Here is a 19,836-nt window from a genome sequence, read left to right as displayed (position 1 = left end):
CGTATAATAGTATTAATAATAGCTGTGGTCTCTGGGAACCCGCGGCCGGGAGGCGGAAATATCTCCATCTATTTCTCCGCCGAGACGAATTGATGGGCCAACGCAATTTGGATATTTCGGAATTGTTTCAGAGGAGATTAGTTTGCATTATGGAATAGAACATGTGTGTGTAGACTGAAGACAAATTGTTATTTATGGCCGTTCTTAAATGCAAGTGGGCAGTGCAAATGTTCGATGCAAGTGCGATTCAAACTTGATCGTTTTTGGTGTTGCGATACTTTAACAGCAGTATCCATCTTCAGAGCAGTTATTTTATGTGAGAAAACCCATGGCGGGATTCAATATGCTCAATATGCGACCACTTGGTGAGATGAGATGAGCATCACTAGATGAGCTTTTACATTTTGTTCACGCGACGCTAAAATCAGGGTCATGTCAATAAAGGACGGTGGAAACAATAAAAAAATCCAATCCAATCAATCAGATTACTCTGTTAGTAATGTTATTATTAAAACATGATAAAGGGATTGAAAAAATCCACATTCATATTATGACAACAGTCTCACGTTTGGGTTATTACCGAACGGTACAAGTGGGATGGCGCCTAGCCGACATAATAAAAAAGCAATTACATACACAAATCTTGATTATTTCTTGCAAAACATTGTTAAATCTTCACCGCGTTACAAGTTATTGCAAAAAAAACCTTTAAATGTGTGAAATTAATGTTCACTTCGTCGAGTTAAATTTCATGCTTCCAATTTTGCGGAAGAGTAAACAAAATGATGCACAGCAGCAACAACAACATCAAAAAACAAGCGTAGCTAAAGTAGATGAGTAGGTTTGTTTGTTACAAATGGACTTCAAACGGAGTGTTTTGGAGTAGAACGACCGCAAAAACATAGAAGGTCGTTTTTTGAGGTCACACATCCAAAAAAAGATCCACAAGTAGCTGTGGATTTGGACGGTCAGTCGGAATGCTGGCCCTATTTCTTTATAAGTTGGCGAAGTTTAATGCATCGGCGGTCATGAGATCCGGCAACACGTGCCGCCACCCGACAAAAAACATCACAACGAAATAGAGAAGTTCGAGTACCTACCGCAAATACGCATTGCCCAATGTCTCAAAATATCAGTGCGAGCGGAGGGAATTAAAAACGCGTTGTAAAATTCCGAAGCAGTAATAATATACACAAACACTGGCCATGTGCTCACGGCTCACACACGCAAGGCATAAATATTTATGGCCCCGGCCTCGTGCAATCGATCTGACCAATTGTCTCAAGACGAGTGCCATAAAGAGTGGACTCGCGAGTACCAAGCCCAGTACAGTTTTCAATGATTTGATAAACAGTAAGCTTTTTGGTGAACTCACTTCTCCCATTTCGGCACTGCGCCTTTACCGATGAGTATATTTTTAGTAAATAAACTTACCACAAAGTTCGTACCTGACGTTATAAAGATTGCAATACGCCTGTTAAAATAGGGGAATCTATTTTAACGGATCTTTAACACAGAGCCAAGAGATTATTTACTTCTAATGTGAAACAACAGGTAGGCAAGTACACTTGTATGACGGATCGTAACTTCAATAACATATTCATTAAACAACCTTAAGCTACATATTACAAAATAACGGCAACCTCACCCTTTGGGTTAGGGCCGCGACCTGTGGGAGCCGACGCGACGACGAATATTACAAAACAGCCAAAGCTCTCCCCACGGGCAGGCGGCACGGCGCGGCAGTACAGAGCTTAGATAAACTCAAATCTCGACGAAACAAACAACGCCTAACGTAAACGCACTCAGAGGAAGCCCGTTGCGCGAGGAGAGGCCCACCGACATGATGTGGACAAATTACAAATTCTAGTCAAGCAATAAACCATCTCGGGGTATGTGAGATTGTGAAATCATAGGATGCAATTATGAAACAACTTTTAGAAGGAGGATTAATTACGTACAATACGTATTCCGCTATAATGTGGGCCTTGTTCTGTGCTCGTAAAACCCCAAAACATAAGAATAACTAATTTGTTAATAACAACGAAAGAAAGGGTATTAACGACATCGTTTCGAGAATCTTTCAATGCCGTTATATTTGTCATCACAACTGCTAACCCTGTACAAAAGTACTGGAAACGTAACATTAAGTAAAAATGAAGCATATCATAAATATGGGCATTAGCGAATACAACGTTGCATCGATTAATATCACAATAGAACATATCACTAAGAACTTATAATGATATACTCAATGTTACAAAAGTAAAAAGCAAGTCTTCTCAATAATAATAGACAAGTGTTAATTTGCGGACGAGCAAAATATCGTAAAGACGGGAAACTAAATTGACACGACATCCAGAGACGATCCACCAGCCCACCAAACAGTCCGGCCGTACTCCTCATTCAGTGAATTGAGTGAGGCTGGAAATTAATTTACTCTTTTACACCAACGTGGGAATTATATTGTTGCTCTTCGTTTATCAGACTGGTTTTGAGATGCTGATGACAAATGGATAGATAAGCAACAAGGAGCTTACCAAGCAGTACAACTTTAATAAGTGAGATCAAATGAAAAATACATGATTTTCACATTCAAATAGCACAACCACGGCATTTGTCCACTCGATTACTACGGGCAAATTCAAAATACATGATTTTCACATTCAAATAGCACAACTGCGGCATTTGTCCACTCGATTACTACGGGCAAATTCAAAATACATTATTTTCACATTCAAACAGGACAACCGCGGCATTTGCCCACTCGATTACTAACGGCAAATTCAAAATACATGATTTTCACATTCAAATAGCACAACCGCGGCATTTGTCCACTCGATTACTACGGGCAAATTCAAAATACATCATTTTCACATTCAAATAGTACAACCGCGGCATTTGCCCACTCGATTACTAACGGCAAATTCAAAATACATGATTTTCACATTCAAATAGCACAACCGCGGCATTTGTCCACTCGATTACTAACGGCAAATTCAAAATACATGATTTTCACATTCAAATAGCACAACCGCGGCATTTGTCCACTCGATTACTACGGGCAAATTCAAAATACATTATTTTCACATTCAAATAGTACAACCGCGGCATTTGCCCACTCGATTACTAACGGCAAATTCAAAATACATGATTTTCACATTCAAATAGCACAACCGCGGCATTTGTCCACTCGATTACTACGGGCAAATTCAAAATACATTATTTTCACATTCAAATAGTACAACCGCGGCATTTGCCCACTCGATTACTAACGGCAAATTCAAAATACATGATTTTTCACATTCAAATAGCACAACCGCGGCATTTGTCCACTCGATTACTACGGGCAAATTCAAAATACATGATTTTCACATTCAAATAGCACAACCGCGGCATTTGTCCACTCGATTACTACGGGCAAATTCAAAATACATTATTTTCACATTCAAATAGTACAACCGCGGCATTTGCCCACTCGATTACTAACGGCAAATTCAAAATACATGATTTTCACATTCAAATAGCACAACCGCGGCATTTGTCCACTCGATTACTACGGGCAAATTCAAAATACATGATTTTCACATTCAAATAGCACAACCGCGGCATTTGCCCACTCGATTACTAACGGCAAATTCAAAATACATGATTTTCACATTCAAATAGCACAACCGCGGCATTTGTCCACTCGATTACTACGGGCAAATTCAAAATACATGATTTTCACATTCAAATAGCACAACCGCGGCATTTGTCCACTCGATTACTACGGGCAAATTCGAAATACATGATTTTCACATTCAAATAGCACAACCGCGGCATTTGTCCACTCGATTACTACGGGCAAATTCAAAATACATGATTTTCATATTCAAATAGCACAACCGCGGCATTTGTCCACTCGATTACTACGGGCAAATTCAAAATACATGATTTTCACATTCAAATAGCACAACCGCGGCATTTGTCCACTCGATTACTACGGGCAAATTCAAAATACATGATTTTCACATTCAAATAGCACAACCGCTATTGGAATGTGAAATGACTACGGGAAAATTCAAAATATGAAAAGGGTTATGGGATTTGAACGAGATACAGAATTAAAATAAATTAAAACATAATGCGACTGTCACATGAGAACCCGTTCTCGTGTTCAACAGCTTGATTGTGGGATGATTTTCCCGACTCAGTGATTCCTTCCTCTACAAGACGCAGTTTTTGTTTAAACTCTATTTTTCCCATTATTTTATTCTACAGTAGTACCTACATACATTTTTTTAAGTAAATATAAAAATGTAATAACATATAAATTTAAACCAAAAACAATGGCAACCCACTAACGCGCTGCCTGTGTGTGCGTAGTATACCTATAAGTATATTTAATCTGAACAGACTAAAGTAAAAATTAAATGAATTTACAAGTACAATAATATTATGTAGAATTCATTATTTATTGTTGAATTTTAAAAGAAAAATACAACCAACAAATACGGTTTAATCCTTTATTTCACAAAGAGACCCCCCACAACGCTTCCCAAATATGACATAGGCCCTCAGGCAAATTATTTATCTCCGGGCTATCTGTGTAGAGTTAATGTAAAAAAAAAAAAAAACAAACAAGTATTTGTGATATGAAGACAATATCGAAAGAAGAGTTCTTTGTTCATTACATTGTTTGTGTACATCTACTAATGCATCGACGGTTTCCTTCCCTTACCATGTTGTTTGAAGCACTCGACACGAACATACTAATATTTGCAAAGGTAATGAAGTGCCGCAGGAGTATATTTATTTATTTATTTATTTGTTTGTACACGCCCAATTAGGGCTTTTACATATGATACAATTATAATACATTTGATATAATCAGAGAGTAGAAGAGATAAAACAATTAAAAATGTACCGAGTATAAAAATATTAAGTTAAAAACAACAAACAGAGTAAACTATAGGATGCACATTTCTATAACTTTAGATACATTGAAAATTATAAACATTACAAAGCTCAAGATAGACATACAGATTTAATAACAGTGAATCTCAAAAAAATCAAGATAGACATACAGATTTAATAACAATGTTTTTATAGGCTGACAGACATTCAGTACCGTTGGTGTTCATGTTATATTTATTCCCTGCACTGTGCAGTCGGTTCATTACTGAATTTAATTCTGCTTTCGTACCTGCAATCAATCAACATCGATAATGTCATTAAGTAGGAACAGTATTGAAAGGGCAATGGATTTGGCCTGAGCAGGTATCAGCTGTACGCATTTATCACTAACAACATATTAATAGAATACAACAAGGAATAAAATAAGAAGCAGGACCGGTATTATGTAATTAATTCGTTAAGGCGATGCCATACGTAGTAAGTAATGCAAAATCATGTGTTTTTGGTTTGAAAATTTGGTCGCCTAGAAATGTTTCGGATGCTTTAATTAAATACTGTGAGTATAATACATTTTGGCCTTTGAAATAATCGAGCATTTTTAAGATAAGTCTTTTTATAAGCCCAGAAAAAAATAATGTATAAGGCCTATGAAAACTGCTTTAAAGTTCTAAATCTCCTACTTACGAACCCATTTTCGGTTATGATTTTATTGTATAATGTGGCAAATTAAGTTATTTATAAAATGATCGAAAAAAAAATATTTATGCCTGAACATACACAAAATAAAATAAAAGGCACTTTTTGTACATGTTTTTTTCTTGCATAAATCAAAACGGGCGGATGGTGTTAAGCGGGAATTTAAACCTTATCGCCATCTACGTAAGGGTTGTTATTGATAGCGGCTCAATTTAAAATATTACACGACGTAGTGTATCGCCTTAATAACCGATTAAAGGGCTATTTCACCAAGTTTCATTACGGTTCTGATTTTCAATTTATTATACGCTACTAACATTTAGATGGCATTATGGAACCTTATATTAGCGCTATTCGTCTTGTAAAATGTTTTAAATTTTTGTAATTTTATAAAAATAATCCAATCTTAAAATTTTGCCACTAATCTTCTCATAAATTTAATATCAATAGTAATGGAGGATAAAATAGCTTTAAATTATACATTTCTTACAAAGCTTTTGTATAAAATATTAATATGTTCACAAAAACACATATTTATAATATTTTGAGTTTGTTTTTTATTAAAAACTAGCGAAGACCCGTGAAAAATCACGGGACAAATCATAGAGGCACTATTGCGTACTAATTTATATCTCGTCGAAACGTGTTCCACTATTATCACGCGAGTAGCAGTGCGCGGGGACTGGATTCGGTAGTTTCCGGTCGTTCGGCGTTTCAAATAAATAGCTACATCAATAGGGATAGTTTGGATTCTCGACAAATCAGTTCCAATTTCGAAAATGGCAATTAAAATAATTTTCTGTTAAAAATATTTATAACATAGGTGGGCAATGTAGGTACTTTATTGCTTGTATGAATTCTCCAAATAAACACTTCTAGTTTTGACAATGAAAGTCAAATTGAAAGCAAAAGTTCTGAAGTTAATTGAAAAGGAGTAATAGTCACAAGGCACAGCCGAAATTAGTATTTTTTATTAAAAATGACGTCTGGTCTTCGAAAATATATGCTAGCGACATCTGTTAACATAACCCCAAAGTTTAATGCACTATAGAAGAACAGGCAAAAAACGGTAAGTTCAGCGTCAAACATCGGAGAAGAAACTTGAATATACATTACTAGTCATTGTTATCGCCATAGAATTAAGAAAAACCTTATAATAACACTCTTTATTATATGGACACTACTGGCTTGTGTTTTAATAATTTAATAATTCGGTAACATGTTATACCTAATAGGTGTATTAGTTAAAACAAATCCCCGGAAGGAACAGCCCCCTACGGCCATTCCCAAACTAAATGTATGCTGATTTACAGACCAACGAACATATTTGGCGAATTATGGAGGAAATAAAATTAGAAGAAAATATAAACAAATTTAAACAACGAAAATATGTGACTGATTTATACTTTAAAAAAATGTGAATAAGTCTAGTATTAGGACATTAAGAAAACGGATTTATTAGGAAAAATGTGGTTAGCGTTCTTGACAATATTTTTCACGTTTGATATTAAAATTTTATTATTTTGAAATAGTTATGTTTATTTAAATGCATATGGAACGATAATTTTATCTGGTTTCTAAATCAGTATTTGTTTTTAGCGCATTTGAAATACACAGAAAACATTGCAAACTGAACAAATATGATGAATGTACTGAAGGGTTAAGGGCATACATACACCTGCGCGCGTTGAATAAATTAAATTAAAATAAATAGTAAATTTTAAAACTTCAATCAGCATCAAGCGTTTTTAAGTTTTAGTTTATTTAAATTTCAACGGTCGAGCACGGCAGCTGTCAAAGCTCGCATAGGTTCATACCGAATTATTTAATTCGATGGTTGAAATAAAACGATATCGGCCGTCGGACGAGACCGCATCCACATCCCTTCTCACCGAGAGCAATCTGCAAGGAGGCAGTTTAACGAACTCGCCGAGTAACGGTGCTAGCAATTTTTTTTACTTCGGTCGCCAAATCTAAATAGAAATCCTTTTGAATGTCATTGCTCCGAGAAAAGAAACGGTAGCATTCGACGGGAGGTATCAGCAGGTAAATAAATCACAAAAATACTAATTTCGGTTTTGTGTGTGCCTGTCTAAAACTATGTTTCGATAAACTCTAGAACTTGGATTTGCTTTGAATTTAAGGATAATTTTCAATTGAAACTGATTGCGTGGAAAATTAAACAAAGCGATAAAGTAGGTGCAGAAAATTATTTCAATTGTCTTTTTCAAAATTGGAAGCGCTAATAATAATAATAAATATCGATATACTACGTTTACATTAATGTTCCTCGAAAATATTAATCGGAAAATATCGAAAATGTAGCTGTGCTTATCTAACTTGAAATGAAACAAATACTAACTGACATGAATCCGGCGTTACTGGGGGTTGTCCTTGGGTGATAGTGATAGACATTTACCATCGCGGACTTTTCTGTAGGTCTTTTTAAAATATACAATTCCGTAATACATTATTTTGATGTATCTCTTAAGGTTTAGCCAACGTTAGCAACGAGCAAGGCACAAAAATATATTCTTTACGATTTGATTACAAAACATCGACTTATCTCTACTCTCTATTATTATAATATCCCAGAATTATGCCCATACACCTTCCGGAAGAAATTCTCTAAATAATAGTGAAAACCCTATCAAAATCCGTTGTGCAGTTTAGATACTAAGCGTACAAACAGACAGACGCGGATAACGACTTTGTTTTGTACTATTTAGAGATAAAGGCATTTTGTCACCATAATATTAGTGGGCGCGGCCATACAATCACAGATATATTATACCTTTATTACTAATACACTAAGGACGGGTTGTTAGATGATTAGGAGCCAATTTCTTCACAGAAGTGAAATAATAACAGAACTTAAAAATGAACTTGATGAAATTTGATGGATTGTTCAAATTCTGTGAAACAGCCCGTCCTTAATACACAGAAAACTGACGCTCGAGACGGCCCAGCACAGAACAGAGAGCAGCCGACATCTGGCGTCTAGAGCGATAATTAAAATGCAATGCTGGCGTCGCCCCGAATCAGACGGGTCCTTTTCTAAGTATTGGAAATTAAACTTATTTGGCTAGACGACTGACTCGCTGCGCGGAGAAATTTTCGCAAACGCAAATTGTGTACCGACAAAATATTATGCTACGAATACATACGCGAGCCGAACTTCCGAGTTGAACCTCAACTTATGGGAAAGGAACCAAGCAACCGCAAATGGCGTGAAACGCCGCTAGCAGTTGCTTCGTTCCTTCCCGTAATTCGTGGATCGGCTGGCGTTTCGGTTCGCAAATATAAACGTACCACAATATTAATTATGATATTCTAGTACTTAGAGGCGGCATGATGTTTTTAAATGAGATTGATTGATGCATTTAACACTACTTGAAGTCGGCAAAATATAAAGCTGAAAAGGAAAAATAAAGCCCATTTAGTAGGAACCTATCTACCTACACAGATCCATTGCTTACACACAGCATGTTTCAGACGTGTCATTCTATTTCGAACGAAAAAATGCAGTAATAAGAACACACTGCAAAACTTTTCCGATATTCAAATTCGATGATCGTATTGTGTACACTTTACGTACGCTATCGTATACCTTTCAGCTGATAACATAAAGTAGGCGTAAGCAAGACAAAGGCTGTTTCTCAGTTACGTTTAGAAAAGACATCAGTGTCATTCTTTCCGGAAGAGTATCTGTGCGAACTATAATTATTGACAAAAGAAAAAGACTTACCCAACGTCAAAGTCGTCACACGGTGGTGGAGGGTTCCATACGGAGCTATGGTAGAGCATCCAATCAGACCAGACCTGGAAAAAAAACAATTAACGGGCTCAAGTATAAATCAATTTATTTATTTAATTTTTACACGCTTTAGTGGGCTTTTGCATTTTTTTACAAATTCTTTGTATCACTGTATATACTTCAATTAAATTTGAATAAACCCAAAAAACTCAATGAAATTAAACAATTTAAGAAAATATAAACAAAAATGAAAAAAATATCTTAAAAAAATTAAAATACATTCGCAAAAATGTGTACAGAAACTGAGAATAAATACAAAGAGATCACGACGGCGTATATCAATCACCCCATACATAAACAACGCAAAAATAGATTTTTCACTTCTGTTTATCATAATGTTTAAATTACTGATCAATATAACAAAAATAGTAGAATGTATATGCATAAGTCTATTTGTGTCTAGAACAATAAAATTAATTGAATAAACAACATTTTTATGAAATATCTTCCAGATCAGAATATTTAAATACAGAGTGCGGCAAAACAGACAGTGCAGTTTTGAAAGGCTATTAAAAAACGGCGCAACTTACAGAAATGGGGTTTATTTTATTTTATTCAGTATATTGTGTCGTTTTATGCATCAAGTCCTGAAGATGACATCAGAAAGATGATGCCCCCCGCAGCAATATATTGATGAAGACGATTTCTACCGAAGTTTTCTACCGCATTTTGGCACATCCAGACGGATTTCATTAAAAACATTTTCCTTCTGGTAGCCCCACATGAAGAAGTCTCAAATTGCAGCCGGAAGGCCCACTGGGTGGCGACGACAGAATGGCCATTTTGAAGAAACGTGTGGACGGCGAAGCCCCGATGTTGTCCAGATTAAATCATGGTAACGACTGAAAACGGCACGACCCTCCCGACACAATGAGACTCCTACCAATTCCTACCCCCATCACACGGGATGTATCGGCCCTTCAAAACTGCACTGCCTGTTTTACTGCACCCTGTATTTAAAGCTCGATTGGATTTGCGCGCTTGAGGTGATTTTTCACAAAAACGGTGCTATACAAATTATCCAATTATTATTATTATTATTATTTTTATTTGGAGAGACGAAAGGACTAACTTATTTTTAAATTAAAAACAACTCAATTACAGTTAAACTTATTGTGAAATAAGATATGAGCACGTCATCAGAATGCTGCCTGCTCATAAAAAAATATAATTTTACATTTGATTTTTAAGAATATTTACGAGAGTAAAGCAGAGTCACTTTTGCAAAGATACCTACTGTTTATTCAACAAATTATTGTATAAATGATTACCAAAGCAAAGCAAATCCTATCAGATTTACGTTTTAATTTATGTCCAGGGTGTAATTTTCTCTGCCCAATTATGGAGGGTTTAAATCTCATAATTCTACTTAACCTTAGAAGCTGTCTCGGTAAAATAACTATAATTCCGCCGATGTACCGCAACGAAAGTCTTCTTTTTGACATTTTACAGAAGAAACTTTTCATCTGTCGTTTTAATATACCAATTGGTAAAACGTTAAACCAGTTTTTATCTGAGAATAAAAAATATACATATGTATGTATAATAATATATATGTGCCACAATTGCACGTAGAAAGATTGTAGGTAGTATCTATCTCGCGTAGCGGAAAATTGGGCATATCATAATTGTTATGTTTAGCTATCCCGGGTCAATAGGTCAGATTCTACACAGAATATTAGTGCATAGGTTATGAAAGTTGAGAATATAATTTTGGGTATATTGGACATACACCGCAAGCCCGGAGGGAGGGCAGGCCCACTACATCCGTAATTATTCATAAATCCCATCATCACCCGGCTCATGCCATAATCTTCTCTATGACTCTGATGGCCGTTATCGGGCTATTTTATATATCCGATGAAAGCAATTGACGACAAAAGGGGGTACGGATTGTTAAATTCAATCTTTAAATAAGTTGTATTATAGTTCTATCAATAATGTCAAAAGCAGTGTTCGGAAACTCGTAGTTCAATCGGGAATCTGGTGAGTGCACCTCATGTAGGGAAACAAAAAAAAGTTTTGTCGATTTCAACATTAAGATCGGATATTTCAACACTAGACGGTTACGAACAAAGACTTACATATTTCAAATTAGAGAGTCTAGTTAAAAGACGAAACATAAATGAGCTCTTAATGCTTTACAAAATTGTAAATAATCAAGTAGTTAGTAACATAGTCCATCAAATCAAGTTAAACGCCAGACACAAATTCACTAGAAACCTCAACATATTTTGGAACGAATTTTTTACCAATAACACTTGTTATTTTAATCATACGTCTAGAATGTCTCGATCATACAGCGATATTGCTAAAACACATGCTTTCAAAGATATTTTCGTAAATAATATAACTTGTTTCGAGAGATATCTCCACGATTTCTGTACCTAAAAAAAATATATAAAAAAGAAATATTGTATGTTGATTTTTGATGGTTTGATATTTTCTATTATATACATAATTTAAAAATATTTTTAAAATTATTATGTCTTGTATTTTTGTAATTTTAAGCTTTGTATAAAAAAATACTGATATTTTTGTGTTTCCTTCAGTGAATGTGCAAATGTGATTGCTGTGGACACATTAGTCTAAGTACATTTATATTTGAATGTGAATTTATTTTATACTAACCACAAAAATGTACTTTAAATGACCTATTTGTGTCTCAAATAAAATAAAAAAATATGTTTTTTGTAATTTCGGCTACTACAGGTTTAAAAAAAAATGTTGGAGCCGGATCTATGTTCCAACGGATTTTAAAAGTCATTAAACAGTTGATATTAACCGATTTTTTTTTAAATTGGTCATTAAATTTCAACTTCGAATTTACTCGAAAACAAATACTAAAATCGAAAAGTTATACCTTAAAATCGACTCCTAATGTGAAGTAAGTTCGCCAATTTCCCGCTTGTACTACAAGTTTCCAGGCATCTTGTGTATTACCGTCATGCGAACGCATTATAAAATTGCAGCGTTTTTATAGCTCATGAGGAAAACTCCATATTACTTTAATCAAGTAATAAAATAGTTCCGCCCTTCGAAGGAAGTTTTAAAAGAATTGATGAATACAAAATAAAAATATTAAAATATATAAGGTTTTAGTGGGTCTATAATACTGAAAGAGACTTATTTCAGAAAAATCAAAATGAAAAAGTTCTTGAAACATTAAGTACTCACTTACAAAACGAAACCAACCTGCACGAAATTCCCTCACATTCATAACTTCACTTCCGAGAAAAACCATACAACGTTCAACTAAGTTGATAAATTAAAGACAATTTTAAGACTAATTTTCAATGAGAATAATGAAAGGTCTTAAAAAATTCACATAAATAAAGCTTCCTCGGAGGTCCAGAAAATCACTTTCATGGGAGGCTTTTCCAATTGAGGATTTCCTTTAATTTATTTGATAGCAAATGTGTTTCATCTTCTGTATTGTTTGATCTACAATAAATGCTTCCCAAATGTGGTAAACAATATCTAACTTTATAAATAAAGTAACGGAATTGCATACACTTTCCTCTCGCCAATGCATGTACATTTAGCAAATACGACAAAATATAAATGAAGTTTTACAATTTAAAATGTATGTACTGACATCACGCGTGTATTTTAATGAATAAATTGATTGAATAAATGATGAATAAATTGTATTTAAATGAATAAATTGATTAGGAACCAAACGCCCACACTTCTGAGAATATACCTGCATCAACATAAATTCAGCATCCGACACTCTTCAAATGAGGGAATCCTGGGTTCAACGGCCATTGGAGATGGTAATAGTAATAAATATAGCTATCGACTGTATCCTTAGGAATCTAAGTAGCTAGGCGTAATATTCAATCTCCTTGAAACCATCGATTTGATGGGAAAAGTATGTGAGAAATAAGAAAGAGCAGAAACGGTATTTGCGGTCAGTCGGGATCATATCACAATGATTGTTAATGGTGAGAATATTCCACGATAACTTCAGTAAACGGACTTTCAATGCGGATTCAATAAAGCGAATGATACTAAATTTAACTACGAATGTAAAACGGGCTCTACTCGCCAGACCAAACTTACGGGAATTTTTTTTATAAAATAATTTGAATGGCATTATATCCTTATGGAGATAATTCGAACAAATTGAGATAGGTCATTACGTAAGGTCTGTTATTTAAGTCACTTACGTACATTAAGGCAGATGAGTATTTCTATAACATATTAGTTTGCAAATAATTATATAACATCAAAATTCAATTGAGATAACCGATTTTCTTGGAAGGTTCTGGTTGCATCGAAAGAAAGTATGTAAGTACATAAGGAAACATTTCAAAGACAAAGGTTTTGAGAGTACAGGAGAAAAAACAGCTATCATTGCGGTCAACATCTATAGTTATGTAGAATTGTTTCGGATTAAGTTTACCGGATATTTACCGCGAAAGAAATGAAACTATTAAAGACGCTTGGGCAAAGGACAGAGTCGTTATTCGCTTGTTTATGTTTTAAACCCACCTTTTTTTTCAGACCGATAACTTAATTAACGTATTTATAATAGGACATAAAATAATTGATAGATACCATAAAAATAATCTGTGAAGGTAAAAAAAATTGAAAATTCGCCACGTAATTTTTTTACATTCTCCTGACGGTCCTGAGGAAAATTGTTTCCTTCAAGGCCTATGTCATATTTTGGGATGCTGTCATAGACTAAATTAGACTAGACACGGCATATTCATTTAAAAATAACCCCAACACAATTTTGGTTTGGTTCACGTGCACATTTATGAAAAGGCCCACGCACTGTGTCGCAATGCGAAATGGGCACTGTGCATTGCGTTTTACCTTTTGTTGGTCTAGAGTAAGCTATTTTGCTTCGCAGCTATGCTGGGCAGGTTCATTTTTTCAATCACAAAAATAACCCAGTTCCAAATATTTAAATTTGAATTATGTCCTTATTACAACACCTCTGACAACAAATTCTCTATGGTTTCGCTTACGAGTTGGAACGCTTGTACAAGGAGTTTAAACAGAGTTGGGTTGTTAAGTTCATCTCCATTTTTGTGACGTACGCTACGTGGCGTTATTTTTAAAATGAATTTAACTAAACAGGGCTAATCTAGTATAATACATCAATGGATGCTGTGTGAAGTGTCTTTTAAAGGAAAGGAAAGGAAGGAGAGGGAGTTCTGGGAAGGAAAAAGGTATGAGGGTTGGGTGGGAATCTAGGGATCAGTGTTTTATTGAGTGACGGACATATGAATATATCCCTCCCGCTGCGGCACAAGTCGATGGGTCGAGAGGCCGGTGGAGAGGTTAAAGGGTCGCCCCAAACCAGCCTCTCCCGATCTGGCACGCCACGCAGCTGGTGGGCATCCTAAACACACCTCACACGATGAACCCGAGCACTAGGGCGGAAAATACTTTAAAAATACTTTTTTTCAAATTTCGTGTTTCCTATATTACCAATGGGTGCCTTGGTAGTACCCCATAAAGTACACAAAATATCATCAAATTCCAACTTCATCTTCAGGTGGCGCACTGACCCTAAAGTTCTACAAAAAATGGTGTTTTTTCAGATTTTGTTAGTAAACAAGCACATCATCTAATCCAGCTTAAACGTCACAAAATGTATTTTAGTTTTAGCCATCTAACTAACTCCTCTTCCCCCCACCCTTTGACACTATTTTGCGTAACAACAGCTGCAGTCAATAGTCAATCAGTAATTAACAGACATTAGCGCGGAGTGCACGTTCGTTGGAACAGCTGCGAAAACTTGATTGTGATTTCTTTGTAATATGCCTAAAACAAGATAAAATTCAATGTGTTCTATGTTTGGTGGACAAGAAAAATTAAAAGACAATGTGTTGCCAACTTATTCGGATGGAATAAAGTATTATTTGTGGATTAGAAATGACTTGCAGTGGTTATCAAATGGAAAAGATCCTTCTGTGAAAGATATATGTGAAATAATTGCAATTGATCTAATTACGTTGTGGAATAAAGCGTCTATTCCTATTGTAACTGAACATCAAATTGTAACTTAACTAACCCGGTATTATCACAAGTACGAATACTTAAAGAAATGTCGAGTACCTAAAAAGAAAACTGAATTTTATGAAGATGCAACAAAAAAACTCTTTGATATTGCTGTTTGCAAGTGCATTTGTGTCGATTTTTGTAAATGTTTAGTGAAAATACCCAAGAAGGAGCTAGAGTTCCTGCAAGATCAGAGAAGTAGCCGCAAAATGTATATCGGCTCAAAAGATATAGTGGCAACCAAGGCTTTGGAGCGTAGGTAATTACGACTGATGAGGTAAAATAAATTACTTCAAAAACAGACTGTTGAGAAAGCTCTGAGGCCCTCACCAGAGACTTCAGAGACCTCGGATGATAGTGTAAGATTATCAGACAGCAATCAAGATCCAGACTTTTATACACTTTTTCCGGCATACACCACGCCATCCACATCGAAATCACAAACAAATCAGATGAGGCATCGATTAAAAAATCTTGCCACTGCCTGTGACAGGACTGGTGTCTCCGACAGATCAGCCTCAACCATCGCCAGTGCAGTTCTTCAAGATATTGGTTTTATTTCTAAACAAGATTTCTCAAAAGTAATAGATATAAGTAAATTAGGACGCGAGCGCCAAAAAGTTCGAGAAGAGTTGCAAGGCAGTTTCGAGCTTCGGGAGTTCTGACGGTAAAATAAGTGGGTTATATTTTGATGGTCGGAAAGACAAGACCATTGTGCATGAAAAACATGATAACAAGAACCACAGAAGAACCATTACTGAAGAACATATTGTTTTGCTCTCCGAGCAAGATTCTCAGTACATTGGCCACGTCGCGCCTCCTTCTGGAACCGCTAATTCTATTAAGGATTCAATTATAGAATTTTTAAATTTACAATTCGGAGATTTATCAACCATTGTAGCCATTGGATGCGATGGAACGGCTTTAAACACGGGCTTCAAGAATGTAGCAATCGCATTGATTGAAAAACATTTAAATATACCATTACACTGGTTTATATGTTTGTTGCATGCCAACGAATTACCACTGCGTCATCTTTTTCATACTTTAGATGGGAGTACTTAAGGTCCCAATAGGGAGTCATTGGCAAGATGTTACAGCACTGTGAAGACCTCCCTGTGGTGAAATTTGATAAAATTACGACAGTCTTACCCGATATCGAAAATTCTAAGCAATGATCAAAAATATCTGTATGAAATTTGTCAAGCTGTAACACAAGGCAGCGTAAAAACTGATTTGGCTAATAAGCAACCAGGAAAGCTGGCACGCTCTCGTTGGCTAACCTGTGCAAATAGAATATTGAGAGTAGCAACAAAATTTCCAACTCATAGTCTGGTTAAGATTGCTACGTTTGTGATAAAAGTGTATGCGCCAATATGGTTCACCATAAAAACAAAACCTTCATGTAAAGATGGTCCGAAACATGTCCTTAGTATGATAAAAAGATGCTCCTATTTAAAATATGAGCTGAAAACAATTGTTTTTCGAATAATCATTCTTAAAATATTTTATTAGCGATGCTACAAGACGAAAGACAGCATATAAAAGAATTAGCAGTAAGAAGAATTCTTAAAGCCCGACAAAATGCAAAGGAGAAAAAAGGAAGGACATTCTTGACTCCAAAACTAAACTTCGAAGCCAACGATTATTATGATTTGATAAACTGGAAGACGAAAAAATATTCGAGCCACCATTCACAAAAAAATACGGTGACAGTGAATTATGGGAAAAAATTATGAGCGAAGATATAAATATCCGGATTGAAAATTTTCCCTTTCACACACAGGCTGTGGAGAGAGGTGTGAAGCTGGTCACTGAAGCTAGCTTGGCTGTTTGCGGAAGTACAGCACGCGATGGATATATTCGAGAAAGAATAAAATCGAGAAAAGAAATGCCGAAATTCGAAACAAAATTACACTTTTCCTCTGGAATTCAGGGAGCTACCCCATACGCATATGACACGACTGAAGGCTGAAATGATTAAAAAATATATATATTCTTAATGTTCCTTATATTTTAATGCAAATAATAAAGTTAAATATGATAATTATTTTGTTTTAATTTTTAAAAAAATTTCTAGAATCGATCATTTTTTCAAAATTTCAGGTCCTCTGCGCCACCTGAAGATCATATGTCAAAAAAAAATAAAAAATATTTTTCAACAGCTATTTATCTACAGCAACATTAAATGATATAGGGTTTTTGGAATTCTAAGAAAAATTTTTTTCGACCTCTTTCACTCCGGGCTACCGAGCACCCCTGCTAAATCACCGTAAAAAATATAAATTTCGGGCACTACATTTCTAACGCTGTCTAAATCCTATGAGATATATCAAAATAATGTACTGGAATTGTATATCATAAAAGGGCCTACAGAAAAGTCGACGATGGTATATGTTTATCTCCTAAGGGTACGATACATTTGCGAACGTAAACACGAACCGAGCCACGAATTACGGGAAAGGAACGAAGCAACTGCAAGCGGCGTTTCACGCCATTTGCGGTGGCTTCGTCCCATAAGTTGAGGTTCAGTTCGGCTCGCGTATGTATACGTAGCATAAAGATAACCCCCATCAACGCCAGGTACACGTCACCTAGTATCAAATTAAAATATTTTAGCCGCCGTAAATCGATAATTCGGCCTTGTGTGCGACGGGCCTAACTAAAGTAATACACAACAAGATTCACTGCGACTTGTGGCGTGTTATTTTTCATAAGAAAGCTTCAAAATTCAAAATGCCGTGGCACACCATCTTAGCGCTGAAGATTACAACGATAAAAAGTAATTCTGCCCGCCTTTGCCGCAAAGCGCGGTACGTCTCGTGTGGCCCATTAGGGGATTCACAGAAATAGCAGAGAAACATAATATGCATCCTCGTTTCCAAGAAGCGTGCGCATACGAAAAAAAATAGTAAGTAATAATAAATATCAATTTGCACAGCCCGCTCTCCTTTCGGTGAAAGAGTAAGGAGAATAATTTAATTCGTCACATGGTCAATTCGTTTGCCTAAGGTTGGGTATACACGGACGGCTACAAGCAGTAGATATCGACAGCTTCAAGCAGTGAAAAAAATTACAAATAGCTGCCAATTTTTTTTCATATGTGAATACCGCACAATGGTCCTAACTGCTCCCTGTCGTCCGGAGCTAGTGGGACCAAGGCATACCCAATCGGGGTATGTTGTGACGTTGAAGGGGTAAGGAAATGAGATGGTGGGGAGGAAGGTGAAGAAATACCTGGCCATTCAGATCTGATCTCCAAACACGGCTAATGCCATATTGAGCAACGTTTCCATTTTGAATGGCGGTTTTTCACCTGAACCAGATTTTATTTCAAATGTAATTTTTTTTCGTCTTCTGTCACTCACTGACTTAATATGAATATCAAAAATTCAAAATGGCGTTGACCGTCGATTTGATGTAACTAAATGTGACGATAGTTTGAAACAACCCAAACTTATTATTTTTCCGCCATGACCACCTCTCGATTCTTCTCAGAATTCATCAAATGTTTGTTAAATGAATTTATTCATATATTATTTGCACTCGCGTCTTCACCGACAAGTCAACTTAAAGGGTCCAAATTTGCGTTCATTATAAATGGTTGTCAGCAAAAATCAAAACGATCTGGCGCCAGTTTTTTGAAGTGTGATAATTTCGTTTTATACCGACTGAAGTTTTACTGCTAGTCATTTTCACCCGCTGCACCCATGTCCCGCGTTGTACCCGTATCAATATCTTGTTTTCTTATTTTTATACTTATTATTTATTCAAACAAACCCGGTGCAGTATAATATTTATTTATTTATTAATGGACGTCCAATTTACAATACAATAACACGATTTTATTTTCAAAATGTATATTAAAGAGTAGAGAGTGGTATCTTAAGCAAAGACAAAAGACAGGCCTAATCAAAGAAATAATTTGAAGTGAAAAGTAAAAATATTTATATATTTAATATTTCTTCTATTGTTTAGTGACCGATAAAAATCATTTTGGACGGTTTGTTTCACAGAATTTGAACAATTCATCTTTGAAATTTCAAAGTTGATTTTCAAGTTGTTTGACGGTTCTTTTTTTTTAAAAAAAAAGAAAGACAAACATTCCCGGGTTACGAATAACCTGACAATATTCGAAAATCTCCTACTACCACCACAGTAAGCTGAAAATGTTGCTTGTGTTGTGATGGAGGACTTAGCCAGCCGAGGAATTAAACACACTACGCCTGAGTGGGACCCAAGCGCGATGTCAACTCGGCCACCGACCGGTCGGTTCTGTTCAAGTTCTGTTATTATTTCTGTGTTGTGAAACAACTGGCTAGTTATAATAACGAAATATAATAACAAAACTTGAATACAACCTTCACAGAACGTGAAAATCAACATTGAAATTTGATGAA

At 35.6% G+C, this 19,836-nt stretch overlaps 1 protein-coding gene across 4 annotated transcripts in view; it reads right to left on the bottom strand.

Moving 5' to 3' along the window:
- The window catches only part of Smg6 (Smg6 nonsense mediated mRNA decay factor), a 245,437-nt gene that overhangs the window by 106,847 nt on the left and 118,754 nt on the right, over positions 1-19,836 (bottom strand). For all 4 annotated transcript variants that reach the window (XM_089634886.1, XM_089634889.1, XM_089634888.1 and 1 more), the window contains one exon: positions 9,344-9,417. In XM_089634886.1, coding sequence (XP_089491012.1) covers positions 9,344-9,417 — 74 coding nt within the window. The remainder of the gene's footprint in view (positions 1-9,343; positions 9,418-19,836) is intronic.

The sequence above is a fragment of the Hesperophylax consimilis genome, chromosome 8 (genome assembly GCF_061612785.1).
Source record: "Hesperophylax consimilis isolate HC1 chromosome 8, BYU_Hcon_1.0, whole genome shotgun sequence".
Lineage (NCBI taxonomy): Eukaryota > Metazoa > Arthropoda > Insecta > Trichoptera > Limnephilidae > Hesperophylax > Hesperophylax consimilis.
Note: the sequence above shows the minus strand (reverse complement) of the source record. Positions and strands in the feature narration are given on the sequence as shown.